A 25,735-nucleotide genomic window follows, 5' to 3' on the forward strand; every position below is an offset into this window, starting at 1 on the left:
GTACAGGTAACCCCCGTATAACACGGTAGTTACGTTCCAAAAAATTGCCGTGTTATGCGAATCCGTGTTATGCGAAACAAAGAACTAGTACGAAAAGGAGGTTAGGTTCCAAAAATTAAAAATAATGCTACTATATTTTCATAATTAAGATAAGAAAATTTTAATAAAGATATTTAAGTGATACATATTAATATAAATTAAACAATGTTTTCTTTGTCATCACTAAAAGCACTACTAAACGAAAGCGTTTTATTTTTGGCAAGTTATCGTTATCCTCTGCGCATTTTTCTGCATTATTCTCAGATTCATGCTTTACCTTTTGCAAAAAGTGTATGTAATTTTAGATTGCTTGCTTCTAGTTAAAAGATCTTTATAAATTTCCTTATATGGTGCTAAGCACTTATGGAATAACGGAAAAACATCTGGCAACACCAGAAGCAAAAGCGTCGAGATATGGCAAAATTGAAACAATTTTCGCGAAGGACCATGTGTATGGAGACGAGAAAAGAAAATTCACACACTGAAGTTCTAATAGTTCAAGAAAATAATTTTCGTGAACTATTAGTACTTAAGTATGTAAAAATTTATTACATTTCATGTTATACGAGAGTTTTACCCATTTCTCGAACCGTGTCAGAGTGAATCCGTGCTATAAAAGNCCGAACACTAACCTGAATCCTATCATTCCTACTATCTCCTATCAGCATAGTACCTTTGGAATCTAATGCGATTCCCGACGGTTCGTTGAAATTTCCGGGAGTTCGGCCGTAAGAGCCAAAAACTTGGATTTGTTCACCCAATAAATTAGTCTTATACATCGTGCTTAATCCTAAAGCAATGGAAATATAATTAGTCTCTACTTATTAGAGAATAAAAATAATCTTAAACTCACCTAAATCGGATACGACCAACTCGTTTTTGTACGTGGCCATGAAACGACATTTCGAATTTTCTGGCCTGTTCAATAGCGGCTGATAAAAGCTCTTACTTTCCAACTGGCCGTCTTTGTTAAACACAAACAACTTCGGATGCCTACTCTCGCATAGAGTCACTAACTTTTCATTTTCCGTCAGCACCAACCCTTAAAACATTTTCAACTAATTATATACAATCACTTGTTTCATACTATAATTACAAGCATATATACATACCGAAAGGTCTGTTTAATATTCTATTGCCAATACTTTTCATGAATATTCCATTAGAATCGTAAAAGTGAAGCGAATTACTATCTTTGATAACTAAATCCCCATTTTGAAGTATAACGACTGCCGAAGGCCTGCGAAGACTCTTACCTGAAAGTTCAATTGCTCAATTTAAATATCTTAAACTTTAACCTTCAATTCTTTTTCTAACCAAGTTACCTCGATCCGTGGTATTAAATATTGCCTTTGTCTTTCCGGTTTCGTCCACGATCCAAACTCTGTGGTTTCCTGTGTCGCATATAACTACGTCTTTATTATTAGTCACGGCGACGCCGATGGGATTTTTAAGATCCACTCCGCATTGATTAGAAATCACATGCGTGAGTTTGGCAGTGACTGGAACAATTTTCTCTGGATATTTTAAAATAAAGAACATTAAATAAGCGCGATAAACAAATATAGAACAAATTTTGGATGTGAATTTATTCTTACCTTCATCATCGACATCAGTATATTTCAAACTTTTGCGAGCACGAGTACAATCATCTCTTGTCGAGCCATTTAAATGCTCAACTGTTTGCGGAGACCAAAACTCATCTCCTCCAGTAGCACCGATCTTCAAATTATCCATTCTGTTAGCACTTCTTGTACTTTTGTCCCACTCACATTTTAAAAATGAGCTGATGTTATCTGTGTTGAATGGACTGCAAATACCGTCGTCGCTGAGCTTAGGAATATTTTTATTCTGATTCGGTATTTCAACTATTTTAAGTGTTGAAGTCTCTACACGTGCGTTTTCTAAATAGCAAGATCCATATTTGTCACTTCTAAGAGGTGGAACTTTTATTATCAATGGACTGTTTCTTACATGACGACCATACAAATAAACAGAAACTTTGTAATCAATACCGAAATTGTTATGCAAAGTAATTAAATACAAACCATTCTTTCTATCAATGACATTCCCATAAAACTTTCTGCCTACAAAATTTTCGGCAAAAACAGTTAGAGAATACATTAAAAGAGATTGCCAAGGCTTGCCATTTCTCACTTTTAACCAATACTTATCCACTTCGAATGTAGCAAGAGTCAGTTCCTCTGGCAAATAAGTACACGTTTTGAGATAACCAATAGCCGATTTGGCTATCGAAATGTCTTCCGGTATAAAATCCAGAGGAATATAATGTAGAAGACGAACTTTGTCGGGACTATTCTCTGCGAGCCTCAAGATATCGCGCAAACGGTGGTAATTACCGCAGATATTTAAAAGGTTCGACAGGTATTCCTCGACTTTTCTCTGAAAATCAAGCAGAAACTGAAGTTTCGATCGATAAGTAACATCCAATTCACCCATGAGCTCATCTTTAACGGCATTTGTCGTTCTTTTTATCGACGTTTTCGCATTCAAATATTTACTTTCCAGCGATATAATGGTATTATGTACTTTTAAAAGTTTCCTTTTATTACTGTTAATACAAGCATTAACAAATTCCGAACCTACGTCTACGTAGTTCGCATCCATTCTTTTCTATAACGAGAAAAATTACACATAATAATATTATCTCGACAATTAACAAATAGTAAGTTGTAAAGAATCTAAGAAACAAATGCAAAAAGCTTTAACTTAACAAGTCTGATTAAAGAAGCATCATTTTTAAGCATTAAACTTGGGGGACCCGAAATGTTATCAAGTTTAATGCTTTATTACAATACTAGCAGATGAGCCCGGCGTTGTTCGGGCAAAAAGTAACGATAGCGAAAATTAAAATTATTAGATTATAGTCGATCTTACCCGTTTTCAGTGGTTGCAAGAATTAGATTCACCCTCTTCCGAGACTAATTAAAGAATTTTTAAGTGGGTCTAAAAAATGTTCGATTTTCCGCAAAATGTAAAAAACTGCATCTAAAATAGTACAATAGAATCCGAGTTTAGGGTAATTCTTAACCCTTTCTCTCTCTCCCGCGGGAGAATTTCGAAAAATCTTTTCTTAGTGTACAGTACATTCTTATGACGTACCCTAACTGTGTATCAAATTTCAACTGCTAACCGTTTGGGCTCTGCGCTTATTATTATTGTTATCAACCCATCTCGATAATATTATAAGATGGAAGCATATAGCCTAAATCTTTCACGAATACCATTCAAGCCAGCATATTAGAACGGTTTAATGAAATTTGCATGCTGTGGGACTTGATTGGTCCGTATATTCTCCACATTTGAATTCTTGATATTTCTTTTTATGGAGTTATTGAACTAATCTCGACTTTGAGGAGCTCAAATTGTCTATTGAGTATGAACGTCAACCATAAACTGCCATCGATATTGGCCTGTGCACGAATAGCAAGGTGCAGAGAGTTGAGAATTATATATAGGAGGAACCCGAAGATATTTTTTATTATGAAACGATATTAGGAATCGGAAAAGATCTCCAAACCACCAGAAACTCCAAGAAGTGTATAAGAGACGAGAGGTTCGGGAAGGATTTGGTCTACTTGGGTGCCACCAGAAGGTCATCAGAACAGAAGATACGTAAACACAACTATGGCATAAAGCACTATAAAAAAATCATCGTCCCGTCTAGCTTTGTCTCTAAAGCCCATATAGAGGCTAAATTAAATTAGGCCCAACTCATCAGACCCTCTACAAATTGGAACCACTTCAGACTCTTTCAGTCCATTGAAATAGCCTATTTAAAGCCAGCCGTAGCTGACAATTGCATCAACTCTAGGGACGAGATACAGCTATCCAAAGTATGGCGAGCATGGAACGAAACATCGTTATTGCCTGGGCGACGTAGTAGAGCTCAGAGTATGTTTTATACTGGCCTGTTCAAATTTGAATTCTACGCGTGCATTCTATTCGATGCATTCCAATTCGAAATCTACTCTTTCAGCCCGAAGCTGGAATCGGGTGGATTTCGAAAACGTTTTCAGATTGATACATTTTGTTTTACTGAAAGCCGAAGCTGAAGATTCGTTTACCCAGTTAGCAAAATACCTTTTGGAAGACTGTTACCTCCTACATTGGGACGACGAAAGGTTATTAGTGTTACTGACTATGGTTGATCTTATTCACTAGGCAATTAAACCCTATTAATAGCCCCACCACGAGGTTTGGTTGGGGTAGATGCATAGTGAAGTTATTAATTGATTAAATAGCTCCACTATGCACCATAGACTGAATTTTCTTCAACATTCAACAAATTTTAATTCCACTTTTATGAACAATTTTTTAAACGAAACAATTTAAGATAAGATAAATAAAATCCCAATTGTTAAGATACAATATAAGTGTAAATAAATATATAATTTACCTATTAATGTACAATTCTAAAGTATTCAGGAACTGGAACGCTATTTTGAATTTTCAAATTCGAATGTCCTGTATAAAAGATATAAAATATTACTTTACATCCAGCCTTTATATAAAAATAAATTTATTCATTAAATTCTACATATTTTGTATCGTGTAATTAAATTTATTACCTTTAAAAACGATTTTTCTTTCATATGAAATTATTCCTGCATATCGAAGTTCTTTCGGTTATTCGTTCGAATTGCAACGAACAGCGCGAGCTTAATGCGCAAATGTTCGTTTTTAGCTAAAAAGAAAAAAAAAGCACAACCCACGTGACAAACGAACGATAGTTTCATTGGTTCAAATACAGTATATTTAAACCAATGAAACTTTCAGCTTTTGTTCGTGTTAAAAACATATTTTAAAATAAATCCCTCTTAAATACAGTATGTCAGTTCGGCCAAATGACGATGCGATAAAAGTGATGCCGTTTGTTTCCAGTTCGATCCCCATACTCGTAATGTATCATAGTAATAATTAAAATCGTTCTTCACCCCTCATCCGCATCGGATGAACGTATTAAGACGTGGTCTGCCCGACGTGGGTGAAAATTCTATTCCCCATATAGCATTATATTTGGGGGTCACGCATTACAACGATAACGTTTGATAAGTTTAATTTTAATATGATAAATAATTATTTATGATCTACAATACTAATGGAGGGTCTATTTTTGTTTAGCAATGTTGAGAGAAGTGGACGAGGCAATCTCAGATACAGTAGTGCAGTGTTTTTCAACCTTTACGGCACACTTGAACCTATAATTAAACTTCCGTGGCACAAATTCCCGCGGAAGAAATCACATGATTTAAAGTTGTGTCTGTAAGCTTTCTATTGCCATATTACTTGTCACTTAACCTAATTCTTTTTATCTATATTTTTTGTGAATTAAATAAAACTGTGTTGTTCCTTAATAAAATAGGACTGAACAGGACCATTAAGCCCGAAATGCACATCCTGTCTAAATTATAACCTACCGTGGTTCCCCGAAAATAAGACATCCGCAGAAAATAAGACCTAGCACAGATTTTGCTGAATTGAGAAATATAAGACCTACCCCTGAAAGTAAGACCTAGCGAAGTTTTTTTAGTCGTAACGGTCATCGACAGATGGTTCAAAGTGGCCGTTGGCTTTTTGAAAGTACAGCCACTAATTGGTCAGCAGACAATTACGCCACATGGCATGATTTGCATAAGACTATGGCTTGGGAATCACAGATTTGCATTGGGAATCACAGTTACGGCTGGTGATGGCTAATTGGTCGGCCGGGAATCACGCCACATGACATTTGCATAGTGCTGCGGTTCAGTAAGCACTAATTGGTCATCGAGTCCGATGTTGACGCTATGAAAAGGCGACAGTTCGACACACCGGATATACGTCACTCTCGTCTATGTTCGACTTGGGAATTTTTTTTGTTCGATAATAAATGTGAATTCTTCTTCCAGGAAAAAATAAGACATTCCCTGAAAATAAGACCTAGCGCATTTTTCAGAGCAAAAATTAATATAAGACACTATCTTATTTTCGGGAAAACACGGTACTTTTTCCATCAAAAAAGAGCTCTGTTACATGGTGTATAACACGGGGAAAATATGCCAATGGTTAAAAAAAATGACCCCCTAAAATTTATACATTTTTTAATTAAGGAGACCGTGAAACGTTGGGAAATATTTTTAAAAAAATTGGAATTTTTTTCTGTATCTGTGTTTGGGGTGCACAATTTTGTTCACCCTCTTTGAAGCCTAATAACTCCTGTACTTTTTGTCGAAAATTTCTGAAATTTTGTAAGGAGGTTTGTATATTAAGGGGATTGATGCTATTAAATTTTAGTGATTAAAGGTAGAGGGGTGGGGAGATAAAGAGGGCCATGTATATCTCCAGTACGATCAGACATAATGACGATTTTACTCAATTGCATTTACAATTTTTTTTTATAAGACCCACCATTATTCTGAAAATTAAGCATTTTGTCATTTTATAATAGTTAAAATAAAATATGATAACAGATGCCACCAAATGTCGTAGGAAAAGTTAAGCAAGTAAATGCTGGATATTTTTTCTTCTGAAAAAGCTCAAAAGTACTGTACATAGCCTATAGTGTAACTAAATATTAGTAGAGTAATTCCCGTTATTTTTTGATTATTCAACTATAAAAATGTACTTTTATAAGTACAGTATATTGTGTTATTGTATAAATTCTGGTAAAAGTACAAAACAGAAGTTTTCTGGGCGAAAAACGGGAAAGTTATACATGTTCATTTACAAATATTAAATAAAATAAGATTTTACTAATGCATAATTTTTTAAAATAAATTATCAAACGATTTTTTCGTGCAATTTTTTTCTGAGCGGACAGAAATACAATGAAACACTACAAATATATTAATGTTTAATCGTATATTCCTCTGTTGTCGAAGCAAAGCTTTTACAACACAATAATTATTTTACTGTTTACATTAATTCCTCGTGTCTCTATTTCCTTAATATTTCAATTTTGTTTTTATATTGTCCACGTAGATCTTGTTTATAAAAAAGACTTATTATAATGGTTGAGTTTCGAATTAGCAAAGGAAAGAAGTCTTGGTCAAAAATAAAACAAAAAGTAGCTTTATTTTCACTTGTACTTAACTTCTATGCCCTCCTCAGCAGGTTTACAATAATCAATAACGATTACATAAAAATTTATTAAAAATAAAATATTACACTCGACAATATTAAAAAAAAACAGTTAAATCTTCTCTATTGTTTAATAATAATAATACAACAATAATACAGATATACAGCATCCAAAACACAGAGCTAAACATAATTATAGTGGCGTTAATTTACACCTTATTTTCCTGTATAAAATAATAAGGCTTTTAACAAGTTTTTCTTTAACTTCTGTGCAGAATGTTAAAATTCTTTATTTACTGACTAATTTTGACTAAACTGTATTTCCGTTCTACGTTTCTTATGTTATTATTTCCTCTTTCTATTCTATTTTCCCCATCTTTTACTTCTATTTTACAGTTTACTCAAATTTAGTACTGTTTTAATAAGTATTCGAATAAGATTTATTATAAAATTTATCTCAAATGTAATTCAAATTTAACCACACTTTGTTAATAAATAATGAAGCGATTAAGGAAGTCTTTTAGTTTTCTTCCAAAATAAAATGTTTATTACAAAATTTTCTATTTTTAAACTTCGAGTCTAGCAAATATAATTGTACAGATTATAAAATATGTATTTATTAAACACAGTAACAGAACTGGAGTTACTGAAGCAAAGCTATTGCTTTGTCATATTAAATAATAAGTTATTGTTACGTTTCTACCTTTTCCTTTTTGTATAGAAGATTAGCAATTTCTAAAAGAAGGTGCTTAATTCTATTTAAAACTTTAGAAGAAAATTTAAGTTTTGACATTTATATATTGATTAATCTGATTTATTAGTGATTTGTTGTGTCGTACAATAATAAAATTTTAAAAATTTAATGATTTTAATGCGGGTAAATTATATAAGATACGAAGAAGTAGACACTCCTTTTACCATTACATTTATCATTCGTATCCTTATATATAAATTACAACTTCAGACAGTAATTTTCATTGACGAAATAAATTGTATAGGCCTATATAAAATTAATTTTTTTTTTAATTTTTGCTTTATATTAGATATTTTTCAACTATCAAATATACACATTAAAATGAAATAACATCGTATAATTTCGTATTATCATACTCGAATGTGAAATTTCATGAAAAATATCTCATGCATGAAGACTACAGCTGTTTTAAATACAGAATATTTAAATGTTTGTATAGAATATAGTATTATTTAGCAATTCATTATATTTTTAGAATTTATAATAGTAATATAAGTGGAATAAAACTTCAATTTTCTGAAATCATTCAATAAAGATGTATGTTAAATTTTCTTCGATCGTTTATATGATCCTTTCCCTCGCCTTTTATTGCTTGGGACAAGATACCGACTACGATCTTAGCCACAAACTGGAGAAGGAAAAAGTTAAAGAAACTGTCGGTGAGTTTCCTTATTTGTAAATGTTATAGGTCTAAGTGTATAAGAAAACTTTGCAATTATTTCTATAACAACGTGAATTAATAATAATTATTCAATAATTAGCCTTTTGAAACAATTAGATAAACATTTATTAATTTAATAGTTAATACGAAAGTAACATAAAATCAATCAAGATGTATCGTAATTCTACTCGTAATATAGTTAAGCGGAATAATTAATATGAAAAGTTCAGAAAATCTATAAAATTTTTAATGCTACTTTAATTAATTCAAGTAATTTTTTTCAATGTTATTTAATTTTCTTATAGATTTGTTTTACCAAATCCATAGCTTTTCAAATATTTTTGATATCACTAAATTATTAACGGCATACTCACACATACATCGAAAGAGTAAAGATCACTTTTGAACACATTCCAACGAAATTTATAATACTATTAGTTGTATTTTTATAGATGTGTATATATTCTTATTAATTTTAGTTTTTTTTTCAATAATTTATGTACAGAATAGTATGATCATATAGAGCAGGGGTGGCGAAAGTGTGTTCAAAGTGGCATACGTGTCATACGATTTCAATTTATCACCCACCTTTTTTCAATAATCCTTTCTACTTATTTTTATTTATTTCAATTATAGCATTTTCGTTTCATTTCATTACTGTAATTAATATTGTTTATCAAATAATAACGAATAAGATGAAAACGTATGTGAATAAACGGATTTTTATAATGTAAACTTTTATTTAGCATTATATTTAATTAACTAATTCAGGAAAATTTTCTAAAATAATTTAGATTTTTAGATAGATTTTTTAAATAATAAATAATTTTTTTTATTGTTTATAAAACAAATTTATGTAATTATAGATGATAAGTCGACATGTATAGAAAAATATTATAAATGTCTTCTTTCTTCGAATTTCACGAAGGAAAGGGTGAGATTTTAAATGCATTTTATTTTTATATATTAATATTATTTATTTAATAAATTTAATATAAAATAAGTTCTAGTATTTATATAAATGTTCCATAAAAAAATATTAGTCATAAGTTAATCCTGATGCAAAATGGAAGTATTTATTCATAAATCACTATACCTCTAAATCTAATTAAACCTATTTAACTACTTTTCTTGCATTTATCATTGAGTTTTTAATGAAAAAATTCAGCTTATAATTTATAACTTATAAAAATATTTTATCCATATTTTAATGATAAAATATATTATTTTTCGTTTTATATTTTATTACTTTTAGTATATTGAAGCAGCTAAAGAGTGTTGCGTGAAAACATTAAATGACAGCCAGAGTATTTGGTTCTTTGTAAGTTATTTAAACAATAAAAAGTATATTTCATATGAAATTTTTAACTTATTACTAATACTAATTTTATAAAATAAAATATTTTTGGAGTGATTGTATCTTGATAATTATTTAATAGTTTTTTTATATAAATAATTAACAACATAAAAAATATACTGTGAGTAATATAAGTTAGTTAAAATTCATTAAAATTTCAAGAATGAATATTTTAATTTAATTTTTCGTAAATGTAATTTGTACAAAATACATTTAAAATAGTTTTTAATTAATAATTATATGAAACAAATGAAGTGTTTTTTATGTAAGTAAAATTAATTTCAATTTAATAATTTATATATATATATAGGCTTATAAAATATTATATACAGGTAACCCCCGTATAACACGGTAGTTACGTTCCAAAAAATTGCCGTGTTATGCGAATCCGTGTTATGCGAAACAAAGAACTAGTACGAAAAGGAGGTTAGGTTCCAAAAATTAAAAATAATGCTACTATATTTTCATAATTAAGATAAGAAAATTTTAATAAAGATATTTAAGTGATACATATTAATATAAATTAAACAATGTTTTCTTTGTCATCACTAAAAGCACTACTAAACGAAAGCGTTTTATTTTTGGCAAGTTATCGTTATCCTCTGCGCATTTTTCTGCATTATTCTCAGATTCATGCTTTACCTTTTGCAAAAAGTGTATGTAATTTTAGATTGCTTGCTTCTAGTTAAAAGATCTTTATAAATTTCCTTATATGGTGCTAAGCACTTATGGAATAAGGGAAAAACATCTGGCAACACCAGAAGCAAAAGCGTCGAGATATGGCAAAATTGAAACAATTTTCGCGAAGGACCATGTGTATGGAGACGAGAAAAGAAAATTCACACACTGAAGTTCTAATAGTTCAAGAAAATAATTTTCGTGAACTATTAGTACTTAAGTATGTAAAAATTTATTACATTTCATGTTATACGAGAGTTTTACCCATTTCTCGAACCGTGTCAGAGTGAATCCGTGCTATAGAAGTACCGTGTAATACGGGGGATGGTACCAATTCTCGAACCGTGTTAGAGTGAATCCGTGCTATAGAAGTGCCGTGTTATACGGGGGTTACCTGTATTAATTTTCAGACAAAAAATTATCAATTTCATCATAAATATTTATTAATTACACGAATTTTTTTTCAGACTTTTCCTTACTGTATTAACGTGCTGAACTCTGGGGTAAGTCAGCTTTTTGTACCCTTTATAATAAAATAAATAATAGAATATTTTCTAAATTTGAATAATATGTATGCGATTACGGGAAAAAATAGTAATTTTTCTTATTATTTTATCATTTGCATATTTGTATTTTCCATCTCTTTTATTAAAAATTGAAAACTTTTATTAATTTCTCATTGCCGTCCATCCGCAGCACTATTTTGTAAAAACAAACGTTTCGAGATAAAATACTTTTGTAACTAAGTGAAAATAAGTTAATTATTTTTATTATAAAAAAAAATTAATGCTTTTAAATGTGCAAGAATAAAAATACATTTAATGTTTTATCCTATTCCTCTTACTACAAAAATGGGAGCAAAATGTTATCTGTCTATAGACAACAAAATGCTAAAAATAATTAGAAATTAATATGAGAAATGGATTTTCAGCCCATAATGTATGTGCACAGTAAACACTAATCTTAAATCCAAATAATTAAAAATTTGGGTTTTTTTTTTCCTTCAAAGGATACTTTAATGTGTCATGTAAAAGTAGGTGTGGAATGCTCGATCAAAATAAATTCTTATTTCGAAGAGGTAAATTTATTGCTTTTAATTATTTATTTTATTTAGAATTTTTTGAGTAAAATTTTACATAATTATATTTCAATTTAGAAGTTTCAATATTATCTAGTATTTAACGAAGAAGTTTTCAATAAAATCAAAGTGAGTATTTCTTTTTTAAATAGCATTAATTAAGATGTCTGTATTGGAAATAAAGTTTAAACATTTTTATTTTTTTAATTTTTTAGCCACGACCAACAAGTCCTGATGAATGCGATGATTCTTTTATTATTATGTATGGTGTAAGTACTAATAAGAACATTAATGAACTTTAAATATTTGTCATTAATGATCAATAATCGATAATTTAAATATTTAATTTTAGAATTCTTTGAAAGAACAATGTGAAAATACGAGCCTTGCCAATTTGGGTGAAGAGTGTAAAATATTAAACTTATTTATTTAAATATATAAGTTACTAAACAGTAATATAACCTAGAAACTTCATAACAGTTATTATTTTTAGTGAAGTGTATATCCTTGTAAATCATGTAATAGAGATTTTTGTACAATAACTATCATCAATTTTGTTAGTATAATATGATTGTTGTATATTCAATTAGTATATATAACGTCTCTTTAATCCAAAAAAAACGACCTCTTGATCGTGGCCGTGGCCAAGGTTGGCGAAGTTTGAACGATCGCACTCAAAACCTCAAATACGAGAGAAGATTGGAGACCCGCCGTGAATGTCGAAGTGAGACTCGGAGACATGTCTTGTCACAAAAGTGGCCTTGCAGTTTTACTTGTTCTATTTCAGTTTTTTTGTAATAATTTCAAGTGTTATTCATTCTAGCTTACTGTATTTACAAATTATATAAAATAAATTATTTCGGAATTTCTTCATATGTAATTTTATATTCATATTTCAAAGTAAAACTATTAAATCTATTGTTTCAATTGATTATCTTTCTCTTTAAATTATCGCGAAAGATGTGATGTATCTTCATCAATAATAAAATGGAATATTCAAAAATATTCTATAAATATAATTAAATTTTACAAAACTGATTTCAGTTGAGAATTTTCTTAAACATAAAATTATCCACAACCGAAAACAATCATGAAATACTTTCTTTGCATTGTCATCCTTTGCAGTATTTGCAATAACGTATACAATTGTAAGTATATTATAATATTTTTAAGGTAAATTGGAAAATGAAAATTCAAATAATTTAACACTATTAAAGACATGTTTTCTTATAATAACTTTTTAAGTGTATATAATAGGTAAAATATTCGTATACATACTGTATGTACAATATGTTCATAACATAAATGGATTAATATATGAATAAGTATTTTATATTATAGTTCTAGCATAAAATACGTTTGCAATTACAAATAATTACATTGTTTTAATTAATCAAACTTATCAAAATTTTATGATAAATATACTGTAATAATAGTTTATTCTTCATGCATTTAAAGAAGCCTCTCTTATATCTACATAAATATAAATGTAATGTTCGTTTGTTCAAAATCTTAAATCTCCGAAACTTCTTCACCGGTTGCTTTGAAATTTTCATATAACGTTGCATTCGAATTCGCGGGTGTTTTTATATTATTTAGATGTCGAAATTTCCCCCCCGGGGGAGAGGACAAGATTAAGGCTTACCGTGACGAACTCAGCTTCTATTATACTATTTTAGATGCGATTCTTCGTGTTTTTGATTGCATTTTAATAGGGTACGTCAAGAGAATGTATACTAAGAAGGAATTTTTCGAAATTCCCCCCGCTGGGGAAGTGTTATACATTTATAATAGATACATTTTGAGTCACAACAACGCGTGGCCAAGTCTGCTAGTAAAGTAATATTATGATATCAATTAGAATTTTTCTGATTGGAGAAGTGATAAATTCCTTAAAGGAAACAGGTTCATTGTTTTTTCATCTTAATTATGATTATGAAAAAATAAGATTAAAAATTTCAGCCAGGAATAATCGCAAAAATTATTTATTATGACGATGTCACAAATAATTGCTTTTTTCTAATTTAACTTATTTTAAGTTAAACATAAACGGATTTGATTTTTCCTCCGAAATAATTAAGAATAAATTTTAAATTAATTAATTGAATTTTAAAACTTTCATTATCAAAGTTCATTAGTCAAATTACTATGGTTTATTATATAAAAATGAATACGGTAAAAACGCGTATGAATAAATAGATTTTTATAATGTAAACTCTTATTTTACATTAACTAATTCAGAAAAATTTTCTAAAATTTTTTAGTTTCTTGAAATTTTTTATTATAATAATAAATAAGTTTTTCGTTGTTTATAAAACAAATTTATGTCATTACAGTTGATGACAAGATATGTCTAGAAGATTTTTTTAAATGTCTTTTTTTTTCGAATTTCACGAGAGAAAGGGTAAGATTTTATAAAATTCCTATCTTTTAGATATTAATATTTCGTTATTTAATAAATTTAATATAAAATAAGATCTCGTATTTATATACATGTTCCATAAAGAACTTTAGTCATAAGTTAATCCTATCCTCATGCAAAATGGAAGTACACTTATCTCTGTCTACCAGTTGTTTTTTCAGTTGCCAGTATTATTGATTATACTTTGTATAAATTATATTTGTATTTATTTATATAATTTAATTTAAATAATCCTAAACAGTATAGAAAATTTGAAAAAAGTATTCAAACCAGAAATTCGCATCTAAGACCCTCCTATAAATTTGATAACATTTTAAAGAATTTTCATTTCCTTTTACTTTCCCAGCAGTTATGTATGCATAACTAAAAAAAGTATGGAAGCGTGTCAAATTTCTCACTCCCAGTTTTTTGCAAATATTCACGTTTTGAGACCCTTTGAATCTAAAAATGTAAAAATAAACGGCAAAAAAATTTCGTGTGCAATTAAATTTTGGTTGTGAAAGGTCAAGCAGATAAAAAGATAGAGGGTGGTTACGTGTAATATCTCGCGAGAAGTCAAACTTAATGAAAATGTTACTTTTTCTGCATTTAGAGTGTTTTATAAGATTCATCTTAACACTCAAAATTAAGTATTTTGCTACTGTATTTGTATAGGTAGGGTAGGGTACTGTACTGTATAGGTAGGGTAAGGAATACAGAAATAGGGAAAAATCAGTTTAAACTTATGTGAATACTATGCTACATTATGATACAGGAGCAGTTTTGAATGGGTAATGTACGCATATGGCTAAGGTGAAAAATTTTTATAAATAACATTATAATTACATGATTTGTTTGTTAATATGTAAAATTTGTATAAAAATAAGTGTTTCTGAATAATATACTTTCGAAACTAAATGAAGTTAACTTAATTATATTGATTATAAAAGATTATTGTATTTTGCTACTGTATTAAGTTTTAATAACACAATCTCATAACAGATAGGGCCACAAAGAATTTTAGTTATTTATTTTGATTAATAATACAAATGTTATTTTTAGAATAAAATTTAATAAAAGCCGGAAAAGTTACGCAACTCGTTGCTAAATTTTTTTATGAAAGCATTATATAGGATAATTTGATTGCATTTCTACCTATAAATATTTTAACGTCTAACTTCCATCTCAGTAGTACATTCATATACTTTTGTTTAATCCCATATTGTCATCTTACATTTATACGCCATATTGTCGCCTTAATGTAACGGTTATATCGGTTTTTTATCGTCATCAAAAAACCGCCATTAAAGTTGAATATAAACTATTTTTTTCTTTATTCTTATAGGCTATTTGAAAAGAATTCAGAAACGAGTTGCTTAACTTTCTCGGCAACATTTAAAACTGCGTGTCTGATACAATCTGTTATGATATTATATTATTAAAATATTTTTATATACAGTGGTACCTCAGGATACGAAATTAATCCGTTCCGAAACTGAGATCGTATCATGAAAATGTCGTAAGGTGGATCATCTTTTCCCACACGATTACATGTAAAACCAAAAAATTCGTTCCAACGAGAAAAGCATACTCAAATTAAAGCCAAATAATACATTAAAAAAATAACTGTAGTAAGAAAAACAAATGAAAAATGCGAACTAATGTAACGTCGTATGATGAGTTTTTGTTCGTATCGTGGAGCAAAAATATGTTCGAATTTCATGTCGTATCCTGAAAATTTCGTATGCTGGGGCGTTCGTAACCTGAGGTACCATTGTATTTAATTATTATAAAATGGCAAAAAGCTTAATTTTCACGGCACGGATGAATTTTATTTAAAAAAATTGTAAGTGTTAATAACGAGTAATATCGTCATTACGTATGACGCTACTGAAAATATACACGTCCTCCTTTATCACCCCACCTCCTTGACCTTTAATCTCCAAAATTTAATATGATCATTCCCCTTAATACAAAAACCTCCCTACAAAATTTCATAAATTTTCCACAAAAAGCACAAGAGTTATTAAGCTTCAAACTGGTTGAACAAAATCGTGCCACATTCACACACACCAGCAAACATCCATACATACAGAAAAATCCCCGAATTATTTGTATATCGCGACGTTTCATGGTCCGCCGAATCCAAAAATGTAAACTCTTGGAGAAAGGGTCATTTTTTTGACCGATCGACATACTTTCCCCTCTGTTATATACTGTATAACAGACAAAAAGTAAAAGAAATGCTTTATTCTTAACAATATGTACAGTATTGTTTTGTGAGTTTCTATATGTTATGTTATTGTTATTGGTATTGTTGTAGCGGGGGTGGCATATATTGTCTTCGAGACATTGCCAAATTTGAAGCATATAAGTAAAATAAACAGCAACACTAATTTTAATGTAAATTAAATCTATTATTAGTCTAATATACTACTTTAATTATTTTAATTGGATTGGATATTTACATTATTTTATTTTTATGAATTATCTGNCATTGACGAAATAAATTGTATAGGCCTATATAAAATTAGTTTTTTTTTTAATTTTTGCTTTATATTAGATATTTTTCAACTATCAAATATACACATTAAAATGAATTAACATCGTATAATTTCGTATTATCATACTCGAATGTGAAATTTCATGAAAAATATCTCATGCATGAAGACTACAGCTGTTTTAAATACAGAATATTTAAATGTTTGTATAGAATATAGTATTAATTAGCAATTCATTATATTTTTAGAATTTATAATAGTAATATAAGTGGAATAAAACTTCAATTTTCTGAAATCATTCAATAAAGATGTATGTTAAATTTTCTTCGATCGTTTATATGATCCTTTCCCTCGCCTTTTATTGCTTGGGACAAGATACCGACTATGATCTTAGCCACAAACTGGAGAAGGAAAAAGTTAAAGAAACTGTCGGTGAGTTTCCTTATTTGTAAATGTTATAAGTGTATAAGAAAACTTTGCAATTATTTCTATAACAACGTGAATTAATAATAATTATTCAATAATTAGCCTTTTGAAACAATTAGATAAACATTTATTAATTTAATAGTTAATACGAAAGTAACATAAAATCAATCAAGATGTATCGTAATTCTACTCGTAATATAGTTAAGCGGAATAATTAATATGAAAAGTTCAGAAAATCTATAAAATTTTTAATGCTACTTTAATTAATTCAAGTAATTTTTTTCAATGTTATTTAATTTTCTTATAGATTTGTTTTACCAAATCCATAGCTTTTCAAATATTTTTGATATCACTAAATTATTAACGGCATACTCACACATACATCGAAAGAGTAAAGATCACTTTTGAACACATTCCAACAAAATTTATAATACTATTAGTTATATTTTTATAGATGTGTATATATTCTTATTAATTTCAGTTTTTTTTCAATAATTTATGTACAGAATTACTATTCTGTACATAAATTATTGAAAAAAAAAAAACTAAAATTAATATAGAGCAGGGTGGCGATCATATAGAGCAGGGTTGGCGAAAGTGTGTTCAAAGTGGCACACGTGTCATACGATTTCAATTTATCACCCACCTTTTTTCAATAATCCTTTCTACTTATTTTTATTTATTTCAATTATAGCATTTTCGTTTCATTTCATTACTGTAATTAATATTGTTTATCAAATAATAACGAATAAGATGAAAACGTATGTGAATAAACGGATTTTTATAATGTAAACTTTTATTTAGCATTATATTTAATTAACTAATTCAGGAAAATTTTCTAAAATAATTTAGATTTTTAGATAGATTTTTTAAATNAACCCGCTAAACCCAACACATAATAATAATAATAATAAGGGAGACGGAAGGTTCATGATTGCCATACAGGATCTGGTCATGGATACTATAAACTACAGAAAACATACTTAAAGATACAACACTCACAAATGACGATTGCAAAAAATGTCACATCATGCCAGAAACTATACAACACATCACTTCCGGTTGCAAGCTCTTGGCACAGATAGATTATTTACATAGACATAATCAAGTTGCAAATATAATACACCAAGAGCTTGCAAACAAACACAAATTATTAGACATCCATGAACCATACTACAAATACAGTATTGGAAAACAATACGCACAAAAAGTACTATGACAGAGTCATAATTACGGATAAAACAATTTATCACAACAGACCAGACATCAGACTCATTGACAAACACAATAAAATAACATACATTATAGATATATCTGTTCCAAACACTCACAATATACAAACACACGCACTGAAAAAAACCAGCAAGAATACAGAACTTGCCCAGGAAATAAGGCAACTGTGAAGGATGGATAGTGTGTTTATTGTACTTGTCGTTCTCTTCTCTACAGGTGTCATACCACACACACTACGCAAAAGCCTGGCACATTACAATTGAATAGAAACATATACATCACACTACAGAAAGCCACTATACTGAATATATGTCATATTATTAGGAAACTCCTGAATACAGACAGACACACTGATAAACTTTTAAATTTTTTTTTTTGGTTACTATGCCTTGACTCTGGACCGGCATGGTACACAGCTACCGGTGTCAACCGAGTAAAACTCACAAAACCCAACATAATAATAATAACCTCACCTCACTGTCACCGAACAAAGGGTTGTTGATTAAAAAAAAGAACAATTATACCCTACAATCTTATCCCACAAACAACACCCGAAACTTATCAAATGAAGATCAAGTAACCTGTCAGGATAATCCAGCAACAACACTTCCTAATCCACCACTGATAACATAGATATAGATTTAGTTAATACGCTCTCACTTATATTTCAGGAAACACTAAATATAGAGGTACAGATCCTATGCAATAATTACGAATACCAAAAATCAACACATCAAAGGTAGTAGGGAAAAAACACTAAATTACGTAAACACTCACTTACTACCACACTACATTCATTCAATTTCTAGACCTTCAGGCATTCATACATTAGTTTATGCTGGAGCATCGCACTAGTGGACTGATCACACTATGGACTGAAAATACAATCGCAGACAGATATACACAAAACACAATTCTATCACAAGCCTGCCTAGCAGAGAAGAATAGAAACACAAATAAATAACATTAGACAGCAATTAGACAAGCTGACACAATACATAAAAATCATAACAATCAAATTAATTGAAAAAAACAACTCAAAAACATTTTGAAGAAAATCAACGATTCTAATTATAAACGAAAAATACTCATGGAACTCAAAATCGTGTACAAACACTGTTATAAAGACGTGTCGTAAAGCCGTGCTACAAACACTGCGTTTATACACGATTTTGAGTTCCATAAGTATAGTGTTATAGGTGTAGTCAACCACAAAATTACTTAATACAAAGCTACCAACCAGCAAAAAATTTGTTTTTAGATGTTTCTGATGGTGCCGAGTTTATATATTTTGTTGATTTTTCGCAAAATTTGATTTGTTAGCCGATTACCATTTCAAATTGAGCTGTGAACTGTATGTTACGTACGTGTATGTGTACGTGAACATTAGACATTTGGAGGTCTTGAATTATCTACACGCGAAGGTGAAATTTAACGTTTATTTTATACTTTTTTTAATTATATGTTTCTGTATTCTTACCGTTTTAACTAAATAATCATATATTTATAGGTATAGTATTTCCAAAATATCCAAAGATTAAAACGTACAATTCCTTAAATTCTTTCTTCTACATATGCATTTCGAGTCGACATGAAATCTCAACCCCTCTCTAGTGCTATAAAATTTGTACTTATTTATAAAGAAACAACCATAGGAGGATATTCAATTTCAAGTAGAAGTGCTTATCCAATGTTTTATGATTTTATTTATTAATTAATCTCAATAATCTCACGAAGATTATTGAGATTAAGAAATGAATAAACTTTGCTCGGGCAGCGACCATCATACTGTATCTACAGAACTAGTATTATTATAAAATTTTTGTATATTGGTGAAACCATTTATTACTGTTCTTATTTCAGTCATAATTTAATTTAAGATATTGTCTATGTTCAACACATTTTTATTTTGATTTGTTTAATCGACAATATGATTGCTTGACTTCTATTTTGACACGAAAGAATAAATGTCAATGGGACGGGCCAATATAGGTAGGGTAAGGAATACAGAAATAGGGAAAAATCAGTTTAAACTTATGTGAATATTATGCTACATTATAATACAGAAGCAGTTTTCAATGGGTACATTAGGCATGTGCCTAAGGTGGAAAATTTTTATAAGTAACGTTATAGTTACATGATTTGTTTGTTAATATGTAAAATTTCTATAAAAATAAGTGTTTCTGGGTAATATACTTTCGAAACTAAATGAAGTTAACTTAATTATATTGATTATAAAAGATTAATGTTTATAAATGTTCAAGGATTAAAATATATCTAATGTTCTATCCCAGTGGTTCCCAATTAGTTTTTCCTGCGTACCACTTCAAGAAAGAGCTCAAACTCGCGTACCCCTTATAGCAGAAATTCATATTAATCCATATTAATATTATAAATTCGAAGGTAATTCTGTCTGTCTGTCACCTTTTCACGTCTAAACCGCTGAACAGGTTTTAATAAAATTTGGCGCAGAGATAGCTTACACGTTGGAGATGGACATAGACTACATTGTACTGCGAGAAAATATCTTATTCCAACGAGAAAATTCAATATAATGCGGGCGAAGCCGTGGGTAGACAGCTAGTGAAAACTAGAATAAATTTTTTTACATTTATTGCCTTTAAAATACAATTTTAATAATAATGAAAATAACATACGGTTATTTAATTTTAATGTGACAAATGTGCTCGATTATCTTCGCACAAATTTGTAAAATCTGGTTGCTTTTTGGTCAGCTACAGTCTCGAGTTATCTTCGAGTCGAAGTCGGTGACGTTGTTTAATTTCGTGTTTGTCATGACCGAAAATCCGCTCTCGCAGAGGTATTTTGTGCAAAATGGTAGTAAATATTTTATTGCCGTTTCGCTGACATAATAGTAATGATAATTCTACAATTAACACAATTTGTGTTAATTATACAAGTTTTGTTTCTTGCGTAAGAATTTTATTTAGGTATTGTCACAAATGCATTTTTTTAAAATGAAATTTCGAGAATATTTTTAGTTATAAATAAACGAATTTGTGCATTCGACATCGTGTTGTAAATTGCCGAATTTTTGACGGTCCACCCATTATTTTTATTAATTGCTTCATGTCGTGCATTTAAATTTTAAATCGACCGATTTGAGATTGCTGCGCGTACCCCTTCATGCAATTTCGCGTACTCCTGGGGGTACGCGTACCACTAATTGGGAACCACTGTTGTATCCTATTCCTTCTCCCACAAAAAAGCGCAAAATTTTATCTGCCTACAGGCGACAAAATCTTAAAAATGCTTAATTTTAATTAGAATTTTAAGATCAGACATAAATTTTCAACACAAAATATATGCAGTATACATACAGTAGACCCCCTATAACACTGTAGATAATTCCGTGTTATATGAATTCCACGTTGTACGGAAACACTTAGATTTTACACATACGTGTGAAGGGCTGTGAACGGCTCACGTATTTGTAAAATTAAAGTGGCTCGTACAACATGGAATTCATGCAACACGGAATTATCTACAGTGTTACAGGAGGGTCTACTGTGTATATATATATATATATATATATACTCTAGACCTTCAGGCATTCATACATTAGTTTATGCTGGAGCATCGCACTAGTGGACTGATCACACTATGGACTGAAAATACAATCGCAGACAGATATACACAAAACACAATTCTATCACAAGCCTGCCTAGCAGAGAAGAATAGAAACACAAATAAATGACATTAGACAGCAATTAGACAAGCTGACACAATACATAAAAATCATAACAATCAAATTAATTGAAAAAAACAACTCAAAAACATTTTGAAGAAAATCAACGATTCTAATTATAAACGAAAAATACTCATGGAACTCAAAATCGTGTACAAACACTGTTATAAAGACGTGTCGTAAAGCCGTGCTACAAACACTGCGTTTATACACGATTTTGAGTTCCATAAGTATAGTGTTATAGGTGTAGTCAACCACAAAATTACTTAATACAAAGCTACCAACCAGCAAAAAATTTGTTTTTAGATGTTTCTGATGGTGCCGAGTTTATATATTTTGTTGATTTTTCGCAAAATTTGATTTGTTAGCCGATTACCATTTCAAATTGAGCTGTGAACTGTATGTTACGTACGTGTATGTGTACGTGAACATTAGACATTTGGAGGTCTTGAATTATCTACACGCGAAGGTGAAATTTAACGTTTATTTTATACTTTTTTTAATTATATGTTTCTGTATTCTTACCGTTTTAACTAAATAATCATATATTTATAGGTATAGTATTTCCAAAATATCCAAAGATTAAAACGTACAATTCCTTAAATTCTTTCTTCTACATATGCATTTCGAGTCGACATGAAATCTCAACCCCTCTCTAGTGCTATAAAATTTGTACTTATTTATAAAGAAACAACCATAGGAGGATATTCAATTTCAAGTAGAAGTGCTTATCCAATGTTTTATGATTTTATTTATTAATTAATCTCAATAATCTCACGAAGATTATTGAGATTAAGAAATGAATAAACTTTGCTCGGGCAGCGACCATCATACTGTATCTACAGAACTAGTATTATTATAAAATTTTTGTATATTGGTGAAACCATTTATTACTGTTCTTATTTCAGTCATAATTTAATTTAAGATATTGTCTATGTTCAACACATTTTTATTTTGATTTGTTTAATCGACAATATGATTGCTTGACTTCTATTTTGACACGAAAGAATAAATGTCAATGGGACGGGCCAATATAGGTAGGGTAAGGAATACAGAAATAGGGAAAAATCAGTTTAAACTTATGTGAATATTATGCTACATTATAATACAGAAGCAGTTTTCAATGGGTACATTAGGCATGTGCCTAAGGTGGAAAATTTTTATAAGTAACGTTATAGTTANCTTCAATTGGATAATTACTGTACACGATAAACTTTCTTTTTACAGACTTTTCATGATTGTTTTATCGCGCGTATCTCTAGGGTAAGTCAGCTTTTTATGTCTTTTATAATGAAATATATACCGGTAATAGAATATTTTTTAAATTTGAATTATATGTTTACGATTACGGAAAAAAAATTAATAAATTTTCTTATTTTGATTGACGCGTTTAATAGCGTTTTATTTAAGAATAATCGAGCTTCTAAAATGTCTTCAACTATCTTATTTTCCATTAATTTTAACCTGTAAACTGTGCTGAATAAGTAAACATTAATTTAAAATTTTAAGCAGTTGTATTGGAAAATTTAATGGTTAAAATATATTTTATGTTATACAGATCTTTACTGTACTGTACATCCGACATATTCCTTCCATTCGGGATTTCTGTGAATGACATTGTAATGGAAAGACTATTTTTTTCTGAAAAGTTTTTCAATTTCCAATGTTAAACATCGAATTCTTATATTTATTAAGGATTTAATTTTTAAATAAAAATCAACTTTAAAGCTAGGTTATTTACAAATAAAGTAATTAAAATTTTTAATATTTTTCAAAAAATTAAATATTACATTTTAATAAGTCTTATTACTGTAAAATAAATAGGCCCTATATGATAAAATGCAAGTAACATTTAATTTTACATCAAAAAAATTGTTAGAAATGTAGTAAAACGTCTGATCAAATCATATTAAACATGGATATTATTATAAAAAGTGGCAAATCTGTAATTTACTATAAAAAGAAAATTACTTAATACAAATATACCAACGAGCACAAAGTATGTTTCTAGCTGTTTTCGATGGTGCCGAGTATATATATTTTCTTCAAATTTAACTTTTTAACCGATTACCATTTCACATTCGTCCGTAAATTGTACGTTACAATTAACATTAGAAACAATTTGGATGTCTTGAATTATCTACATGCGGAGATGAAATTTAACGTTTATTTTATACTTTTTTTAATTATATGTTTCTGTATTCTTACGAGTTTTAACTAAATAATCCTATATTTATAGGTATAGTATTTCGTTCTGCAAATAAGCTAAAATATCCAAAAGTTAAGACGTACAATTCCTTAAATTCTTTCTTCTACATATGCATTTCAAGTCGACGTGAAATCTCAACCCCTCTCTAGTGCTATAAAATTTGTACTTATTTATAAAGAAACAACCATAAATGGAGATTCAATTTCAAGCACAATTGCTTAACCAATGTTTTATGTTTTTATTTATTTCTTAATCCCAATAATCCTTATAAGATTATTGAGATTAATAAATGAATAACATTTGCTGGGGCAGAGACCATCATACTGTATCTACTATTATTACTATAAAATTCATTTATATATTGGTCAAACCATTCATTACTGTTCTTATTTCAGTCATAATTTAATTTAAGATATTGTCTATCTTCTGCACATTAATTTTGTTTTGATTTATTTAATCGGCAATATGATTGCTTAACTTCTATTTTGACACGAAAGAATAAATGTCAATGGGACGGGCCAATATAGGTAGGGTAAGGAATATAGAAATAGAAAAAAATCGGATTAAACTTATGTGAATATTATGCTACATTATAATACAGAAGCAGTTTTCAATGGGTAAAGTAGGCATGTGCCTAAGGTGGAAAATTTTTATAAATAACGTTATAATTACATGATTTGTTTGTTAATATGTAAAATTTCTATAAAAATAAGTGTTTCTGGGTAATGTATTTTCGAAACTAAATGAAGTTAACTTAATTATATTGATTATAAAAGATTAATGTTTATAAATGTTCAAAAATTAACATATATCTAATGTTCTATCCTATCTTTTCTTTCACAAAAGGGCGCAAAATTTTATCTGCCTACAGGCGACAAAATCTTAAAAAGCTTGATTATAATTAGATCAGAAATGGACTTTCAACACATATTCAACAATATTCTTAATAAACTTTAATAAATTTGGACTATATATATAGTCCAAAATATTATAACTAAAAATAACTATAAACAAAAGCCTTGAAGCCAAATGATTTAAAAATTTTTTTTCTTTCTTCCGTTAGAAACTATTTTCATGTCAGAAAAAACTTGATACGAAATGCTCCATCAAAGTAAATTCGTATATTCGAGAGGTAAAAACTTTTGTTTCAAATATTTTTATTTGAAATGTCTGTAGTTAAATTTCACATAATTATATTTCATCAGACGTCTCAATACCGTATAGCATTTCAACTAGAAGTTTTAAATGGAATCAAAGTGAGTATTCCTTTTTAAAATATCATTAATTAAACTGTACGTATAAGAAATAAAGTAAATATTTTTTATTTTATTTTTTAGCCACGACCAAAAAATCCTAATGAATGTGATGATTCTTTTATTAAAAACTATAAGGTAAGTATGAATATAAAATGTAATATTCTTAATAAATTTTAAATATTTATTATTAATGACCAATTATCAATAATTAAATTGTTTAAATTTAATTTTAGAATTCTTGGGAACAACAATGTAAAACGACGAGCCGTTTCTATTTGGGGATAGAGTGTACAATGATAACAATAATTTTTACATTACCTGAAATTAACTGAGTTACTACACAATACAGC

The 25,735-nt window shown here is 29.1% G+C and overlaps 3 protein-coding genes across 3 annotated transcripts; 2 read left to right on the top strand and 1 right to left on the bottom strand.

Moving 5' to 3' along the window:
• Positions 1 to 513: 513 nt before the first annotated feature.
• LOC111623290 lies at positions 514 to 4,754 on the bottom strand. Its single transcript, XM_023365811.1, has 8 exons — positions 4,632 to 4,754; positions 4,460 to 4,527; positions 1,638 to 2,673; positions 1,365 to 1,556; positions 1,152 to 1,295; positions 893 to 1,081; positions 672 to 829; positions 514 to 528 (listed from the first exon to the last, which is right to left on the bottom strand). Exons 3-8 carry the CDS (start codon positions 2,665 to 2,667, stop codon positions 514 to 516), a joined length of 1,728 nt encoding a protein of 575 aa, XP_023221579.1. The 5' UTR covers positions 2,668 to 2,673; positions 4,460 to 4,527; positions 4,632 to 4,754.
• A 3,648-nt stretch (positions 4,755 to 8,402) lies between these two features.
• On the top strand, positions 8,403 to 12,494 carry LOC111623325. The gene is made up of 8 exons (XM_023365861.1): positions 8,403 to 8,535; positions 9,404 to 9,471; positions 9,793 to 9,858; positions 11,040 to 11,075; positions 11,582 to 11,650; positions 11,729 to 11,779; positions 11,866 to 11,919; positions 12,003 to 12,494. Exons 1-8 carry the CDS (start codon positions 8,412 to 8,414, stop codon positions 12,081 to 12,083), a joined length of 549 nt encoding a protein of 182 aa, XP_023221629.1. The 5' UTR covers positions 8,403 to 8,411; the 3' UTR covers positions 12,084 to 12,494.
• A 4,442-nt stretch (positions 12,495 to 16,936) lies between these two features.
• On the top strand, positions 16,937 to 25,735 carry LOC111623291. Its single transcript, XM_023365812.1, has 5 exons — positions 16,937 to 16,984; positions 25,193 to 25,261; positions 25,335 to 25,385; positions 25,467 to 25,520; positions 25,619 to 25,735. Exons 1-5 carry the CDS (start codon positions 16,937 to 16,939, stop codon positions 25,715 to 25,717), a joined length of 321 nt encoding a protein of 106 aa, XP_023221580.1. The 3' UTR covers positions 25,718 to 25,735.

The sequence above is a fragment of the Centruroides sculpturatus genome, unplaced genomic scaffold (genome assembly GCF_000671375.1).
Source record: "Centruroides sculpturatus isolate CEXI.00-Female unplaced genomic scaffold, Cexi_2.0 scaffold123, whole genome shotgun sequence".
NCBI lineage: Eukaryota > Metazoa > Arthropoda > Arachnida > Scorpiones > Buthidae > Centruroides > Centruroides sculpturatus.

Excerpts from the sequence above, each read along its gene's own strand:
- LOC111623290 (XM_023365811.1), bottom strand. The coding sequence starts at position 2,667 with ATGGATGCGAACTACGTAGACGTAGGTTCGGAATTTGTTAATGCTTGT. Across the intron at positions 1,557-1,637 it reads TACTGATGTCGATGATGAAG|AGAAAATTGTTCCAGTCACT; the intron begins GTAAGAATAAAT and ends TAAAATATCCAG. Across the intron at positions 1,082-1,151 it reads AATATTAAACAGACCTTTCG|GGTTGGTGCTGACGGAAAAT; the intron begins GTATGTATATAT and ends AAATGTTTTAAG.
- LOC111623325 (XM_023365861.1), top strand. The coding sequence starts at position 8,412 with ATGTATGTTAAATTTTCTTCGATCGTTTATATGATCCTTTCCCTCGCC. Across the intron at positions 8,536-9,403 it reads AAAAGTTAAAGAAACTGTCG|ATGATAAGTCGACATGTATA; the intron begins GTGAGTTTCCTT and ends ATGTAATTATAG. Across the intron at positions 11,076-11,581 it reads TTAACGTGCTGAACTCTGGG|GATACTTTAATGTGTCATGT; the intron begins GTAAGTCAGCTT and ends TTTCCTTCAAAG.
- LOC111623291 (XM_023365812.1), top strand. The coding sequence starts at position 16,937 with ATGATCTTAGCCACAAACTGGAGAAGGAAAAAGTTAAAGAAACTGTCG. Across the intron at positions 25,386-25,466 it reads AAGTTTTAAATGGAATCAAA|CCACGACCAAAAAATCCTAA; the intron begins GTGAGTATTCCT and ends TTTATTTTTTAG. Across the intron at positions 25,521-25,618 it reads CTTTTATTAAAAACTATAAG|AATTCTTGGGAACAACAATG; the intron begins GTAAGTATGAAT and ends ATTTAATTTTAG.